General features: G+C 50.6%; 1 protein-coding gene across 1 annotated transcript in view; it reads right to left on the bottom strand.

Annotated features, from left to right (window-relative positions):
* Window positions 1–216: 216 nt before the first annotated feature.
* ATL3 (atlastin GTPase 3) overlaps window positions 217–17,313 on the bottom strand; it is a 1,042,039-nt gene continuing 1,024,942 nt past the window's right edge. Inside the window, exon 13 of the mRNA XM_069645000.1 lies at window positions 217–1,308. Within this exon, the coding sequence (XP_069501101.1) occupies window positions 1,216–1,308 (93 nt within the window). The 3' untranslated portion in view covers window positions 217–1,215. The remainder of the gene's footprint in view (window positions 1,309–17,313) is intronic.

Below are 17,313 nucleotides of genomic sequence, written 5' to 3' on the forward strand. Positions count from 1 at the left end.
GTGACAGATTCACCTCCTCACATCATTGCGAGTTTCAATTTAAGACAAATATAGCAGGTTACACCATTGTACTGAATCTGGCACGTGCATATCACACAATCAAAAATAAATTACCCTTGCAAAGACAGAGGCATGCATAGCCCTATTAAGGACCAATAAACCCTATAATTACCCCCCTTCTTCACACACACTTAATTAAACATTCAGACAAAAAGGTTCTGCGTACATAGTCATTTATGCGAGGTGGCAGGCAACACTGAGGAGGAACAGACAACCAAACACATCCAGAGCGCTAAACAGGTTAAGCCTTGAATGTGAAGATAAGTGGCAGTAGCATTGTATTTGTGGATGAGGCACGTGTGCTCGGGGCCCATGTCGGCTATTATCTCACAAAAAAACAGAACTGCTTGAACATTGAGCTTTGAAAAATCAATAGGTCACCAACCACGCTACCCTGTTCCGCCACAACCATGTCATAAAATTATGGTGCTCTTTTAGCCCTACAATGAAGTTATTTGGTACCATAATGGAGTCAATAAGCTCAGACACCACAGTCTAACTTAGGAGCTCAGGACGTCGAAAAAGGTTAAAGCTGGAACATTCACCATTCAAAGTTGGGTGGAGGGGTAAGGGATTGACATATCTACCCCACCTTATAAAAATTCTGTACTTGCCCTTTGGTTCCACCAGAATGACTGCAATAGGAATGGTTGAAAGGTGTCTGAAATGCAGAATCAAGGATTGGGTAGAAATGCCATCAGGGGTGCAATGTGTGCAATCCCTGCACAAACTCTTCCATCCACTCTCATGCACTATCTTTTAAGCAAGCAAATCCAAATAGTTGGCTAGCTCTGCCATCCGTAAAACCCAGCAGTTATTTTTTGAAAGGCACTGTCTGGTAGTGTATAAGACTTATGGTGTTTTTTTTCATTATAAGTAAATACTTTTTTCTAATTTTTCTAGGTTTTAAAGTGCCAGAAAAGAAAGCTGAAGGTGACTAAATTTGACGAAGCAGATACAGGCACAAACCAAAACTGGCGCATGGGTTGACAGTGCAAGAGCTGCATCACAAATTGCGAAAGCCAAGGAGCTTTTCACTCCCAGGTTTGGTGCTATCCCGCGAGTCTAAAGCAGCACCTGCAGGCCATGTTGTTGGTTTCAGATCAGTGGCAACAATCTTCTTGGCCCACTTCGCCACTCCACTTTGCTGACTTTTCAGTTGTGCTTCTTGCGCTCAGCCGGTGCCCCGACAGCCGTAACATCGCCAGCCCCACGTCCACGAGTTGAGTTATTGAGGCGGGTAGAGGCCTGTAATTGTCACAATAGAGAATCATCAGGTCATATGATACAAGAAAGCGCCCGATCTCTCCACTACATAAAAAAACAAGTTCAAATGTTTGAAAAGTAAACATGTCTCACAAAATAACTTTGCACACATAGAAAGCAAACTTTTCCTTGTACCAGACTGAATCGTTTGAAACGGCTGCTACTAACATCCAAATCAGTCATCCAGCAGGCACGGCCCAACTGAAGGAGAGGAGTCCAGGATAATCAGGCAGAAAATCAGCAAGAATCAATAACACCAGTTATTATATATTTTTCCCACCCGTCTTCGGGGGCGGGCAAGGCAGGGCTTTGAAGGGGCTAAAGCTTCCAATGGTGGGACCTTCAGAGACTGTGCTGGCGTAAACGTACTTGTTGAGAAGGCCTTACCTGTTCTCCTCAGACATGTGTCAAGTTATTAGCAAATAGTGTAATTTAAAGGACATCAGCCCATTGACGAAGCCCGTAAACATAATCAGATGTAGGACCCAAAGAAGATTTGTATTGGCTCTTAGGAGCCTGATAATGCTGTGGGTGTGATGTGGGGGTGGTTAGCTTGGTCAAATGCTAGTCCCAATGTACATGCCAGTGCGATAATCCCATTAAAACTGGAATGGTGTTACCATTGTGTAACCAGACATAGCACGACTTAACCCAACAATATAGTATAACGACGAATAAAAACCCAAGAATGACTTTTTAGCACGGGTACAAATAAATAAATGTGGCAAACTGTGATGTTTCCAAAGTTAAAATGTTGTCTACAGTTGGTATTGGGTAGTCCGCTGGACTATGTATATTAACAACCACGACCTCAAAATCATTGTCCCATCTACCCTAAACCAACCACATAGGATAAGGCAATGGAACATAAATCACCCGAAGACACGAACACTACATTTCCCAAAACAATACATTATACTACCACAAATACATCAACAACTCTCCATTCTCTCCTAAAACACCACTCTGCCAGACACGACACACAATTTACATTAGATTAGCAACCTGTAGAATACATTAACCAGTGCTCCAAACAAAGCACAACATACCTAAAAGTGTACAGCATACTCGTTTTTTAAGATCTGCATACATCAATTTTGAAACCATGCCCTGCTCCTTTTCTGCTACTACTCTATTCCCCTACTCCTCCTCCTGCAGATTCAAAAGCACCAAGTAACCATGACAAGGACAAGAGTTGTGCTGTGCAGGACTGCATAACAAAGAACATACAATATTTATACTAATGATCCTGTGGGGCAGAAGCCTGGGTGGCACAAGCAACAATGGTGGCTAGAAGCAACAGCAGAGGAAATTCATGTTGGATCTGCCATGGTCAGACCATTACACAAGAATCTCCTGTTTTCCGTCTGACTGGTGAGAATACATATCTCGCTATCAAATCAAGTGGCATGGGGCTGGAGGCGGGCCAGTGCTACTATAACACAATTCTGATGTATGGCCTCCAGAGGGGCATGAAGGAACACAATTTTGTACCGTAAGTCATTACATTTACCCCACTGCAAGGGAGGCTTTTTTTGAGCCACCGTGAACTTAATTTCAAAGGGCACACATCTTCGCAGTTAAGGTACAGTGATATTGAATTATTTGCCCAAGATGATGCGTTTGGCTTAAGCACTGGAGCTGGGATTTTAACCCACCTGCAAGTTCGATCATACACTTTCTGAAGTTCAGTTGGCACAAATATTTAAGGTTTGCTTTCATGAACTACAATAATGTAGACACCTAGTTTACTTGTAAAGTACACAAATCAGTTAGTAAAGCAACCCGAAAATATGTAAAACATTTTAAGTCAACATAGTATCCTTGTTTAGCTTTATTTTCCACCTTCCTGAATGGAAAACTGCAAATCCCAGCACGCGAAGCATTTTTTGGCATGTTAAACTAGTAGACACGATTGGTATAAACTAAGTAGCTTTATTTTGTGGCTTTCTTTCAGTTTCTTACTCTAGGCATTATTTATTACGTATTTATAAGGCACCTATACAGCAAATGGTGTAAAGGAGGGGAGCGGGCGGAGAACAGGGAAGAAAACAACAACGGTCCTACTAACCCATGTGTCATTCGGATCGTGCAAGTGCAGTAACAAGAAGTGCAGAGGGGAGGGGTGTGGGGGAAGGGGCAGGAGGGAAAAACCTAGGGTGGAAAGTAAGTGCAGGACAGGGTAGTGGCAAACTGGTGCAGGGGGGAAGAAGAGGGCCTCTGTGGGCAGTTAAGTGCTAAGGGGAGGCCAGGTGGGCAAGTGCCAGGGGATGCAGGGAGTGAGGACTACATGCTAAGTCCAAGGACGGGCGTGGACCAGGCTCGGTAAGGATGCACACTCAGTCAGGCTAGTCGGGGGAAGGGAACCTGGAAGGGCAAGTGCAGGTTAGGGTGGCAGGAGACCGGGGTGCTGGGATAGACTGGGTGAGGATGGCCTGGTGCCCTGTAGGACTCAGAAGGGAACAGGCAGCCAGTCAATGCGGCAGAGGGCGGCATTAGCAGGGGAGGGGGAGAGGGAAGGAAGAAGAGAAAAGCAGTGTCTTGGGAAGCTTCCAGAACTTAAGGAGATCTGGCTCAAGCCTACGGAGGGCAGGAAGGCCATTCCAGAGAGATGATATTGCCAAAAAAAGAGATTTAGCTCCCCAAATCCCACTCTCTGCTTGGAAAAAACATCTGATCAGCAGAGTTGGAGCTAAAAGACCAAAGGGCTCTAGGAGGGAAGCATTTAGGGAGAGAGAGTTGGATGTACCGGTGTCCCAGGCCCCAGAAAGCCTTGTCGATGATGCATAGGGTCTTTAACATGATCCTCACAGCCATTGGGAGCCAGTGGAGAGATTTTAGGGCTGGGGAGATGCAGTCCCAGGGCTTGAGGCCAACGATAAGTCTTGCATTCCTATTCTGGATACGTTGAAGGGGGCGAAGGGAGAATAAAGACAGATGAGGAAGAGGCTGTTACAGTAATCCGCTTAGGGAGGACCATAGCGCTGGAGACATTGAGTTTCTGGGGGAAGGTGAGAAAAGGGATAATGCCTCTGAGGAGGTGGAGCTGAAAGTGGGCCTTCTTGGCAAGGTCCGCGATGTGAAGAGAGAAAGAAAGACGAGTCGAAGATTATGCCAAGGTTTTTTGCCTCACAAGAGGGTGAGGGGAAGGGACTCATGGAGGCCGGCAAGAGAGTAGGGCGGAAAGAGGAATCAGGGATCCCAGTCTTACTGGCATCAAGGCAGAGATCGTTAGCAGCACACCATGCCCGAATAGCAGTCAGACAATCAGGAATGAGAGAGGAGGTAGTGGAGGGAAGCTTGAAGGAGAGCTCCATGTCGTCCACATAACACTGGAAGTCAGGAGAGAAGGTGGAGATCAAGTGGGCTAGAGGTGCAAGGTCGATGTTGAAGAGCCACTGTGAGAGGATAGAGCCCACAACCTTTTTATGCACACTCCATTACAACTCATCAGCAGAAGCTTCCGTGTTAAGAGGTGCTTTAAAGGAATGGTTCGCCCAAAACCTTTTATTGTACCTTTTATTGTAAGAAAAGATGGGCAATAATAAAAAAAAATCAATTGGCACTTTTTTTTTTTTTTTAAGTCCTATGTAAAATTTTGAGAAAATGAAACTCAAAGCGAAGCACATGGGGGCATCCATTTTGTGAAATGGATGCCCGCCGCTGTGCTTGCTTTGGCTTTTGCTGCACTAATGAAGGAAAAGCCAGCCAGCTGTAGTAAACAAAAGCTACCACTGGGTGGCTTTTTCTTCATTGGTGCCGGGACTCGGAGGACGTGGACCGGAGACTACAGGCAGAAAAGCTGCAGCTGCATCTCGGTAAGTGCTATTTTTTTAATAAAAATAAACACTAGCTGCGGTTTTTTTTCTATGTTTTCCAGGCTGGAGGTGCCCGGAAATCTTACAAATAAAACCGCAGCTTTAAAAACATTGTATTTATGTTTGCGGTAGCTTTTAAAGCTGCCGCAAACATAAATACAACGTTATTGTGTTTGAAAACGTTGCGGTTTTTCTTTCCAAGTTTCTCAGGCTCCTCCGGCTCGGAGGAGCCTGAGAAACTTGGAAAGAAAAACCGCAGCGTTTTTGAAACACAACCGCGGTGTGTTTCTGCTGCCGTGGCTATCACTTTGGGTCTCCGGTGCTCCCCGAGGGGAGCACCGGAGACCCAAAGTGAAAGCCAAGGCAGTAAAAACACAACGCAGTTGTGTTTCCATTCTGCAGTGTTTCTGCCAAAAGCTGTTTTCCCATTTGGAGCCCGAAAGCCCCAAATGGGAAAGCAGCTTTAGGCAGAAACACTGCAGCGTTTAGCATTTCAGAAAACAACCGCGTTGTGTTTCTGCCTAAAGCTGCTTTCCCATTTGGGGCTTTCGGGCTCCCCACGAGCCGGAGGAGCCTGAGAAACTTGGAAAGAAAAACCGCAGCGTTTTCAAACACAATAACGTTGTATTTATGTGTGCGGTAGCTTCAAAAGCTACCACAATCATAAATACAACGTTTTTAAAGCTGCGGTTTTATTTCTCCTCCAGCCCGGAAAACATAGAAAAAAACCGCAGCTAGTGCTTATTTTTAAAAAAAATAAATAGCACTTACCGAGATGCAGCTGCAGCTTTTCTGCCTGTAGTCTCCGGTCTGCGTCCTCTGAGTCACGGCACCAATGAAAGAAAAGCCACCCAGTGGTAGCTTTTGTTTACTACAGCTAGCTAGCATTTCCTTCATTAATGCCGCAAAAGCAAGCACAGGCGGGCATCCATTTCACAAAATGGATGCCCCATGTGCTTCCTTTTAAAAATTTTGAGCTTCATTTTCTCCAAATTTTACATAGGGACTTAAAAAAAAAAAAAGTGCCCATCTTTTTTTGCAATAAAAATTTTTGGGCGAACCATTCCTTTAATTCTCCCCTTTCCGTACGAAAACAGATACTTGAGGACTGCTGTTAAGAGGACTGGTCCCCTGTGCCTTCTGTGCGTGACGATCCTTCAGATTGCATCACTCCTCCCCAGGGTAGAACCCCTTTCAATGAGGCTAGGGAGGTGAGGGCGCTAACCAAAAGTACCCATTAGGGGTGGTAATATGCAGGAGGATCTCGTGGAGAGGGGCTGCTCTCCTGAGGATAAGGATGCAATTGGGTGCCACAGCCCCTTTAAATCCTAACCCGGTAGGCTGACGGTAGCACCTTGACCATATGGCTGTAGACTCATGTCCAAAACCGTGTGTTATTGTGAAACATAAACCATCCTGATAACATAGGTACTGTGATGCTGAAGCGCTCCACAACGCTACATTCAAGCAGGATGACGACTAGAACAGCTGCTGTCAATTGGACGGACGTTATGCTGGGGCTGTCCCCGCTATTTAAACTGAACAGCGAAAAAGGACAGTGTTCTACGTCATTCGCTGATCCATCTGGCAATGGTCTGTGGAACTCTGGCAAGCTGCGATACTACCAGAGGGAGAACCAGGCAACCAAGGAGGCCACATTGAAGCCGGGAAAGTGGACACAGGCCTACGGGAGACTGCAACTAGGCTTGTCTCCAAGGCTAAGGGGAATAGCAGGACGCCCGAGAAGTGTCTTACGAGTCGTTTAGGAACCAGTGTGATAAAGCTGCAGAGACTGAGAGGTGGTGGCATGACCTGTAGTGGGTGGACTGGATGGTCCGACAACGGTGCCGAGACCGCCCATCGTAGCCTACGGCAGAACCGCATAGGTGACTTTCAGGCGAAGACCAAAGACTGTGGAGGGGGCGTAAACTGTCACGGCATGAGCGGGGGGTCAGAGGCGATATACGGAAGACTACTAAAAGAAAAAGTTGAAGAAGGAAGAACAAGCCTGCAACCCCTGGACAAACTGGTGAAAATTTCCCTGGGAGAAGGTAACAGGAACATGTACCAGTCAGGGAGGGGACCGGGAAGTTACAAGACTGAAAACCATAAAGAAATAGAGAAAACCATAAACCATTTTTTGATACAGTTCCCAGGCCAATTCCACAAAAGGGTGATACTGCAAAGTCCAGAGGGCTTCCAGGAACGACTTAATCGTCCCAGTGGGGGCAGAGCAAGAGATGTGCAAAATGCTGAGACTGCGAAAACCTCTACAAAGGAATTAAAAACGGTTTGGTGGAAGCAGCGTTCGGCCTCCCAGCTTGCCCGGCGACCTACCCAGCTGCTTTCTTTGCAGCGAGGAACATTGGACGCAGTAAGGGGAGGTTAGTGCCCCCCCCCACGCCCTCCCAACACCCCCAGCACCTGTACCTGAGGAGGGAGATCACCCCCCTGGCCAAGGCAGACCGAATCAGCGGGTCCTGCGTCCGAACTGCGAGGATGCCTGGCATCACTAGGGTGTACTCAAGGAGGCCCGTGGTCCCCTTCCAGAGTGTGAATAAGAGGGTTATGAGGCACGCAAGGCAGAGGAGTGCAGCGGGCCTGGGGGTGCAGAGGGGGGGCATATGCCGGCTGAATCCTTTACACCAGTCCTTGCCCACACTGCTGGATACTACTGGTGGGGGTGAGCTTCCTGGACTACCCTTACAGTGACACAGATTGCCTGGTTCCACGCCAGGCCTGAGGACATTTAGCTGACAATCAGGACCCGGGCAACGGGCAGGCCCTAGCCCAGTCCAGGTACTCTGGGCCCCTGGAGTTGAGGAGCCTGGCAGGAGGGTGCTACAGGGAAGGACTAAGCACTGAAGAAAAAGGAAAAAAGAAGGAACGTCAGTCAGGCCATGAGGCCCGAAGTGGCCCCTCTTGAGACCAAGCAGACCCCCCCAAGACAGTGAAGAAGGAACAAGTTACTTACCTGTAACTATTGTTCTCCAGCATGGGTCTGGCATGGATTCATATGCTCATGAATATTCCCTGTCCTCAGGCGGGGAATCCTCAGTAAAAGAAAAACAGTTTTACTTTCACTTACAAACTGTATTTCTCCTGAATCAATCACTGTCCTCTGGGTCAAACTGCACCCAGCCAATGACAGTTCTCTCCCTAAGCCCCTCCTCTGGCAGCCATCTTCAGATGTTGGTAAGCATGTAAAGTGGCAGTATGACCAAGAAGAGCTGCAGAGGGGTCAGAGGGAGGGTTTGCATGTGAATCCATGCCAGAGCCATGCAGGAGAACAATAGTTACAGGTAAGTAAGCATTTCCTTCTCCAGCATGGGGTCTGGCATGGATACACATGCTCATGAATAACAAATACATAGCAGTGCAACATTACACAACCACAGGAGGTGGCAAGGATCAACAGAAGCAATGAACTCTTAGCTGTGGAATAGGTTCACCTCAAGCAAACAGGTTGTGTAGCACTGCTTGGCCAACTCTCGACTCCACCCCGGAATCCTTGTCGATGCAGTAGATCTTCGTGAAGGTGTGCGTGGACGCCACGTAACCGCCCTGCAGATGTCCAGCAGGGGCACACCAGATAGGAACCCCGTTGTCACAGCAATCGCTCTGGTTGAGTGAACACGGTCAGCCGGGCAGCGGTCGGTTCGCCAAGCGCTGACCGTGTGTGATGCAGCGGGGGAGCCACCTTGAGATGGAAGCCTTGGACAAGGCCTACTCATGGTTCACAGGACCAAAGTTCATGAACATTTGAGAAGTCTTACAGAAACTCTTTGTGCATGCCACGTAGAACTTCAGGTACGAGCAACGTCCAGATATGGCTGTATGCAGGATAGGGCCTGGATTGCACCCACCCTCCTGGAAGAGGTGATGACCACAAGGAAAGCCATTTTCCACAAGAGGAACCTGAGAAGGACCTGATGCATGGGCTCTAAGGGGGCCCCCATGATCTTTGTCAGCACCACGTTGAGTTCCCACACCAGGGCAGGAGCCTTCGCCGATGGGAAATATCGAAACAGTCCTTTGAGGAACTCCTTGACGAGACAGTGAGACCAAAGAGAAGATCTTCCTGGAGACCTGGAGAAAGCCGCCAGATGCACCTTGATGGAGGCATGTGCCAGCCCGGCTTTGGCCAAGGATAACAAGTATGGAAGAATCTGCTCGACCGTGAACCTCAGAGGGGTGATCTTCTGCGACCGGCACCACGTAGCAGAACGCTTCCACTTGTGACCGTAGCACTTCATAGTCGATGATGCTCTGGCCTTGGCAAGGACCTCCCTGCCAACTCGTATCCTCCAAACTCTAGGGCTGCAGGAGCCAAGCCCTCCTGGGTCATGATGCAGGATTGCGCCTCCTTCTCTGGTGAGAAGATCCGGGGCTGCTGGCAGTGTGACAGGAGGAGACGCTGACAAGATGAGAAGGTCCTGATTCCAAATCTGCCTGTGCCACGCTGGGGCGATGAGTATCATCCGGCATTGGCACTGTTTGAGTGTGTGGATGACTCGTAGCAGGAGGCAATGGCGGGAACGCGTACAGAAACAGGCCTTCCCACAGGAAGGAAAACGCGCCCCCTATGCTCCTTGGTTGGTGGAATCTGCTGGAAAACGTCTGGCATTTGGAGTTCGCCACCATCGCAAACAGATCCATCTGGGGCCTGCCCCACTTGATGAAGATGCAGTCTCCCTGGTCCTGCCGAAGTCCCCACTCTTGTCAGGAGCGCAACTCCCTGCTGAGGGAGTCAGCGATGGTGTCGTAGACTCCCGCCAGATCAGAGGACGAGGAACCTCTCTTGTCCGAAGGCCCGGTGCCAAAAGTCCTGCGCCTCTTTGGATAGCACTCGGGATAGAGTGCCCCCCCCCCGCTTCCTGTTGTAGAACATTGTGGTGATGTTGTCCGTGAAGATCCTCAACACCTTGCCTTTCAGAGGCAGAAGGAATGACTTGACAGAAGGGACCAGAACACTGCCCGCAGCTCCAGAATATTGATGTGAAGATCCTTCTGCTCAGACATCCGGTGTGGGCTCCCCAGCCTTCCAGGAAAGCATCCGTGGTGACCGTCTCCTGGCATGCAGGGCTTTAAAACCCTGTGCCCCGGGGGACGCTGGAGTGAACACCCCACCACTGTATCGCCTGCCGGAACTCCTCATCAAGCGGGATCTTGTCCGCAAAGCCATCAGACACCTGAATCCAGCGAGCGTCCAGTAGCTGCTTAACCTGCAGAGCTGGATAAGGTAGATGCAGGACGACATCATGCCGAGAAGCGACTTGATGGTCCGCACTGTGGAGGTCTTCAGTGACAACAGCCGTTGCACTTTCCCCAGAATGGCCGCTACCCTCTGCTCCGAGGGCGACGCTAAGCAGGAGACTATCGAGTCTTGCTCCTAGGAACAGCGCGTTCTGCGATGGTGTCAAGCAGGACGTCAGAATTGATGGAAAATCCCAGATCCGTTAGCAGCTGGACGGTCGTCGTCGTGTGTCTGATGGCTAACTCTCACGAACTGGCCCGAATGAGCCAGTCGTCGAGGCATGGCTACACATGTTTTCTCCCATAGACACAGACGAGCCGCCACTGGTGTCAGGCACTTCGTGAACACCCTTGGGGCTGACTTCAGCCTGAAGGGGCAGGCCTTGAACTGGTAGTTGCATCCCTGCACTACTAAGCGTAGGAACCTTTGGTGCTTCTTGTGAATGGGGACGTGGAAGTAGGAGTCCTCCAGGTCCAGCAACGTCAAGAAGTCTCCTTCTTCCAGTTGGCCGAGCATGTGTTGGAACGTGACCATATTGAATCTTTGCGACTTGAGGTACTTGTTGTGACGCCGCAGTCCTAGAATGGGCTGCCAGCCAACGGTTTTCTTTTTGACTAAATCGTATCTGAAGTAGACTCCGGAGCGCCAGAGTCGTCATGGCTCCATCTCTATCGCCCCTTTTCGCAGCATGGCCCGTATCTCCTCCAAGAGTTGTGGGATGTGCTGCTCCATCCGGGACACCAGAGGGATCCGCGGACACCTGTGCAGAAACCTCCGGGTAAGTCCGCGGGCGAGAGCGTCCAGCACCCATCTGTCGGAGATCTTCTCCCACTCGCTGACAAATCCTGTCTGCCTGCCTCCCACCGTGTGTGGGGGCCCAGCGTCCTGGCCAATTCAGTCCTGCTTTGGAGCCAGTGTCCTACTTTGAGGGTGACAGTGGAGCTGACCACCTCCACCATAGGCCTGGTAACAGCCTCTGTAGCCCTCCTGGATCGTGAACCTGAAGTTCTGGTGGTACGACGAGAAACCTTTCATCAATCTGCTCGATTTTCCTCTGGAGGAGCGAAAGGAACAGCTGTGTTGCTGGAGCATACCCAGGGCACAGGCCATCTCTGTATCCGTCTTGAAGGCTTCCAGGGACTCCCAAAAAGGTTATCTCAGTGAAACGCCTGGACCTGCTGGCAGAAATGTGTGGCTTTCAGCCAGCATTAACGACAAAGTCAGACACTGTTCCCCATCTGCCATAACCCTGTGTCGGCGATGTCCAGCGACACCGTGATAGCATGGTCTGAAGCCACTTCTCCCTCCTGGAAGAGGGCGATCGCTTCCATCCTCTTGTCGTTGGGTAGAAACTCCAGAATCGGGGCCAGCTTGTACCACAGCTCCCTGTCGTACCTGGCCAGGATCGCCAGTACGTTGGTCACCTTGCTGGTGAACAACGCTTTGTAAATAACCTTCCTTCCCATGGCATCCAACTTCTTCCTCTTGCTGTCTGGAGGACAATGAGGAAGGTGCGATGACTTTTTCCTTGCGGTCGCCGAAACCACAGAGTCCGGCGATGGATGCGACCGTAGGCACGCGAGTGTGGACTCCGGCACTTTTTCTCCAGCCTATCCCGCTTAGTCGGGCCGTGCAGGGTTTCTTCAAGAGGGCCAGGCCCTTCTCCCACACATAATCCAGAAGGGGTACTGCCATGATGGTCTTCCTTTTGGCCCTGCGCCTCTGGTACAGGAAACCCTCCTTCTTGGTCTTCTCTGGCGTAATCTGGAAAAGCTTGGAAGCTTGGCGACCATGGAATGGAACGACCCACCCTCATCCAGTGGGGACGCCCTTGGCTGCAAAGATACGCCCGCCATGACGATATTGTCGTCAGTCGTCACTGTGGCCGTATCGGTTCCCGGGTCCAACGTGGGTGCAGGCGCCAGACGCGGATGTCGAGGCTGAAACGGGGGCATTGGATGATGCTTCCTCTTCTTAGCCGGAGGCTGATCGGGGGCCGCAGGAACTGGGCCTTGTGGCATCCTTTTCTAGATTTCCGACACCAAAGTGTGTAGGGTCGATAGGATGTCCAGGGATACATCCCTCGGCTGAGCTGGCGTGATCGGAACACTAGGCCCCGCACCGTTGGCGTTGCCGTCCTCCACATCCTCGTGGACCGTGTGTAGGGACTGCAGGTCCTCTTCGTCTGTGGACGAAACTTCCATGGCCTGGGGCACAGCCTGGGGCTGGCCTGGAACTTCTTTGCCTCCCATTTTTTTGTACCCTCAGGGGTCAGAGCTGGGCTAAGAGACAGCATCCTCTTCTCTGGCGTGCTAGCAGGCTTTGCTACAGTCACTGTGGAGGCTTCCCGCCTCAGAGGCAGGGACCCATTGGGCACTGTGCAGGTTACCTTCACAGTGTTGGCCCCTTTCGCTTTCACGAGAGCCGCCACCACCAGCTCAATCGTCGACAAAGTCTTTGCCTGAGCCGCCTGGCAGGTCGTCCGCCTTTTCCTGCGTCCTTGGCTTCTCTGGCTTCTCCCGTAGCTTTCCTTTTCGAGGAGGAGCTCGATCGCTGGCTGGCGATGGAGGCGGATGGTGATGTTGATTGCGCCCTGTCCATTGTGGGACCTGCTTGTGCGGCGATCCCGATGGATCCGGGCTTGCAGTGCTTGGCCTCATCTTGGGCCACCATGATAGGGCACCCTCAAAGGATTTAGAAGCCCGCTCCTTGGACCAGCCGGTCCTGGGTGAGGCATGACCCTGCTCGGGGCACGGGGCAGAGGCCTTGGCGTTAATCCACACCACCAGTCTGCTGTGTCGATTAGTCATCGATTTCTTGGAGAAGCCGAGGTAGATCTCGCACTCTCCTTCCTTGTGGCCCAGGTGAAGACACTAGAGGAACTGGAGGTGTTTGTGTTTGTCCTCTACAAAACTCTCCATAGCTCGCATCTGGTGCAGGGCATGAAAAGGGGTCTTTCTTCCTTCTTCTCCTCAGTCATGGCCGGAGGTGCGGAGTAGGGCTGATGGCCTTCTGGAAACTTCTGATGATCCTCGTCCTTGAGGGGCGCTGAAATTCACTGACAAACGGATCCCTGCTGTCGGCAGATGGAGAAAAGAGCACACAGGCTCTTTTTTGACAAAAATAGAAACTTTTTCTGTCGAAAAATAAAATTTAGAAGTAGCTCACGAAGCAAAACTTGAGGCCTCCCAACGCTGAAATGTGCTGTAAAAATCTGAAGATGGCTGCCAGAGGAGGGTTTAGAGCGAGGACTGTCATTGGCTGGGGGCATTATGACCGAGAGGTCAGTGATTGGTTTAGAGGAGAAATACAGTTTGTAAGTGAAACTGTTCTTTTACGGCCAGCCTGACAACGGGGAATATTCATGAGCATGTGAATCCATGCCAGACCCCATGCTAGAGAAATTAGGTGTTCAAGGCAACCAAACCTAAAGCCCCAAATAAGGAGAGATTGAGGCTTAAGACAGAATCCTTGGGTTGGTACCCTGGGTGCCCCCCTGGAGTGACACCAGAGCATACTGTAAATGGGAAAGGTCCCCCTTGCCACTTGGGGCCGAGGAGAGGACGCTTGGACAGTGGTGGGGGCCTCCTACCTAGGGGCGTGTGCCCACCTACTGGCCTCGACAGAAGGAACGGACCCCAGCAGACAAGCGATCTCCAGGGCGTTGTATACAAGGGTAAAGCTGTGCCAGTCTCCCTCCGTTGGGTCATTGAATACAACCAAGTGCGTGTCAGCAAGAGGTGGCACATGGATGTGCGAGTGAAGTTGGCCACCTCTGAATAGACACCAAGGAGGAGCGAGGGAGGGGCTGCCAAGCAGGATGACTTGTCTACCCCCAGGAGAAGAATCTGTGGCAACTAAAAAAACATGTCAGAGCACTTATGGAAGAAATCAGAAACATGAGGATGGACATTGTAGATATAATCCCCCAAAGGATTGCTAAAATGGAGGAGAGAATGGAGGAAGTCCAGCACAATCAATCCTCCCTGGACACCCTAGACACTGAAATGGACCTGCGTATGTACAAAATGGAGAGGCGAGAAAGAGGTCATACTGAAAATGGACGACCTTGAAAACCGTGAAAGGCGGAACAATTTAAGACTGTTCGGGATCCCAGACAAGGAGGGGGACACAGAGGCGAACCTGAGAAGAATGTTACACAAAGTCACAAAACTTGTTTTTGTTGACACCATCAATGAAATGAAAATCGAGAGAATTCATAGAGCAGGCAGTTCGGTGGGAGCCCTAACTCAGTTCTCGCCCGCTTCCATAACTACTCAGACAAACTCAAGATTCTCGAGAAAGCTACAAAGAAATGCCTGGTAATGTACAGCACATCTAGAATGTCATTCGATGATCTCTAGATAACTTACAGCTATCCCCGGCCACGGTTGGGGAATGGTTGTGGGTACTGAGAAGCAAGATCCCTCATAGAATCCGGGAGCATCCTATTCTGGAGGCATTATGGGACATTTGGTGACAAGGTGCCGAAATGAAAGGCGTAACAACCTTGCCCTCACCCCTGGGGCACCTCTGGGTACTGGGCGTTAAGAGAGGCAATCCCAAACCCCGAAAGATTCAGAAATGGTTTGAGGCTGGACTGGAAAGCATTGGCCAACTTTGGAGGGGGGGGGGGAACCTTTATTACTATAACCGATCTAGACGAGGCGCTGGTTTTCTCATACCTTCAAATAAAGGGGGTGTTAACTGGAGGGATTTGGAGTGAAGGATTGAGGGACCTTACCCCCTTTGAAAAGCTCTTAGACAAAGGTACAGAAATTATGGTTCTTATTTCGGCAATGTACAGAGAATTGGTAGACTCAGGGAGTAGGTCCACAGAGACACTTAGAAAAAGGTGGGAAAGGGACATGGAGATTGCTATAGATCCAGCTCTGTGGGGTTGGCAATGTAGGGGTACTTCTTAGACATTGATCTCTAGTCAATACAAGCTTCATGTCATCAAGCTCCTTCATAGGTGGCGGTGGCAATATGACCCGGACAGAATCCCTAAAATGTTTCAAAATGTTGTCCCCTCCTGCTGGCGTGGATGTGGCGTTACAGCCGACTATTGGCATATGTGGTGGGGGTGCACAAGGGTGCAAGTTTCTGGGGTGAAGACTTGGGGTGGATTAAAAAGCTTGACGGGATCACCCAGGTTAAATCGCCCATGATGGTCTTGTTTGGTTTGGAGGGTGAGGATGGTGAATATATCCGACTGTCGAAAATGGCATTGTCTCTGCTTTTGGCAGCGCAGGCCTGCCTGGCCATGAAGTGGAAAAGTGCTCAGACCCCAGGTAAAAGGGAGTGGATCAATATGGCTTTGAATGTATGTATCATGGAAAGAATAACCGTGGGGCTCCATGGCCAGTCAGGTCCTAACAAAATGGAATGTGGAGAATTCATAGATGAATATATGAGGACCAGAGCAGACTGATCTGCGGAGAGTGTGAGTGAGGGAGGGGGCTTATAATATAAGAGGAATCCTGGTATGCACATAGAGCTAATAACTAAGTGCTGTATCTATCTATTTCCAGGGGGTAACTCAACAATTAATGAGATAGATACAGGGTATTGACAGTTCAAGATACTTAAACATTTTTAGTTAATCCGTCAGCATAAGTATTTCCCCATGGTGGAGGGGCGTGGCTTGGCAGCTATGCGGTAGGCAGTGGCGCTTCAGAGCGACCCTGAACGCAAATCAGTCATGCTGGCTTGATTTGCGGAACAAACATCACGAAAAAGCAATGTGAAGGTGTCTGAAGGTCCGGTGAACAGCTGGAGCGACTTTTGTCGAGAATCAGGAACAGGAACAGACATTAAAGTAATGAAAAGAATCTACACTGACGAAACCAAAATGGCGCGCGCATCCGGCCCGGCTCACTGAGAGGATCCCTTGCAGCGGAGAGCTTGATGGTGAACCAGCGAAAGACGGGGGACGTTCGGCACCACGAGCGGCAGAGGTGACCGCACCACGGGTGGTGACTTGCAGTCCAGGAGCAGTAGGTGGAAGCTGGACCCCAAAACATCGAAGGGGACCCCAGACCGCACAGTGTGCACAGCTGCCTGCATTGCAGAGAGTAAAACCGAGGGGCACAGCATCTGCCACCAAGACATCAAGTGAGCGGGAGCCAGTGACAGCGCAGAGGCCCACCAACGACCCCCAAGGGGAGGTGAAGAACGCACAAGTTTGCATCAGCGCAGACAGAGGTTTGGACGGCCCCAGGGAGTGCCGGCAACTCAAGGCAACCCCGGTGGCAAGAGGCAGCGGCCCCCCAGGGACAGACACAGAGCACCGCACGCACGCGCCAAGACACGCAAGGGCGGAGCAGCACATACCCTGTACAATACGCGGCAGAGGTAGTCGGGCCCGGTGGCAAACGAGAACAGTGACTAGACCACAGAGGGAGAGAGCCCGCCAGCCCGCACTGCAGCTATGACAACAACTGAAGCCCCTGCGGGAAGGACGAAGGGCAGCCTGCACCCGCAGGTGAGCCCCCACAACAAGCGATCATAACGCCTGAGAGGCGTGGGAGGGACCCGGCGAGAGCCGCGCAGGCCTTAAAGACTCATGCGACACAGCGAGCGGAGCCGCAGTAAGAAACACTGACACCCGATTGAGTGCCGGTGGGGCTGCACAAGTAAGGGGCCCGCTTCAGAAGGCACAGCACCTGGAAAGTATCCACCATAATCCTGCAACATGGGAGGCCGCAGTCGATTGCAACAATTTACCAGCGCAGAAGCCTGCAAGTAACATTGGCCTGGGTCTGCCGAGGTGAGCCAGGAGCAGATCACTGAAACCGTTAAATGCTCCCTGACCTGCCCAGCCACAGTAGGGACAGAATACAACATACAGAGGCGGGTGATAAGCCTACACACCTACAGGCATGTCCACCGTGGGGGGTACCCAGAGGA

Source organism: Ambystoma mexicanum, chromosome 2p (assembly GCF_040938575.1).
Source record: "Ambystoma mexicanum isolate Mex_15411 chromosome 2p, UKY_AmexF1_1, whole genome shotgun sequence".
NCBI classification, from domain to species: Eukaryota; Metazoa; Chordata; class Amphibia; order Caudata; family Ambystomatidae; genus Ambystoma; species Ambystoma mexicanum.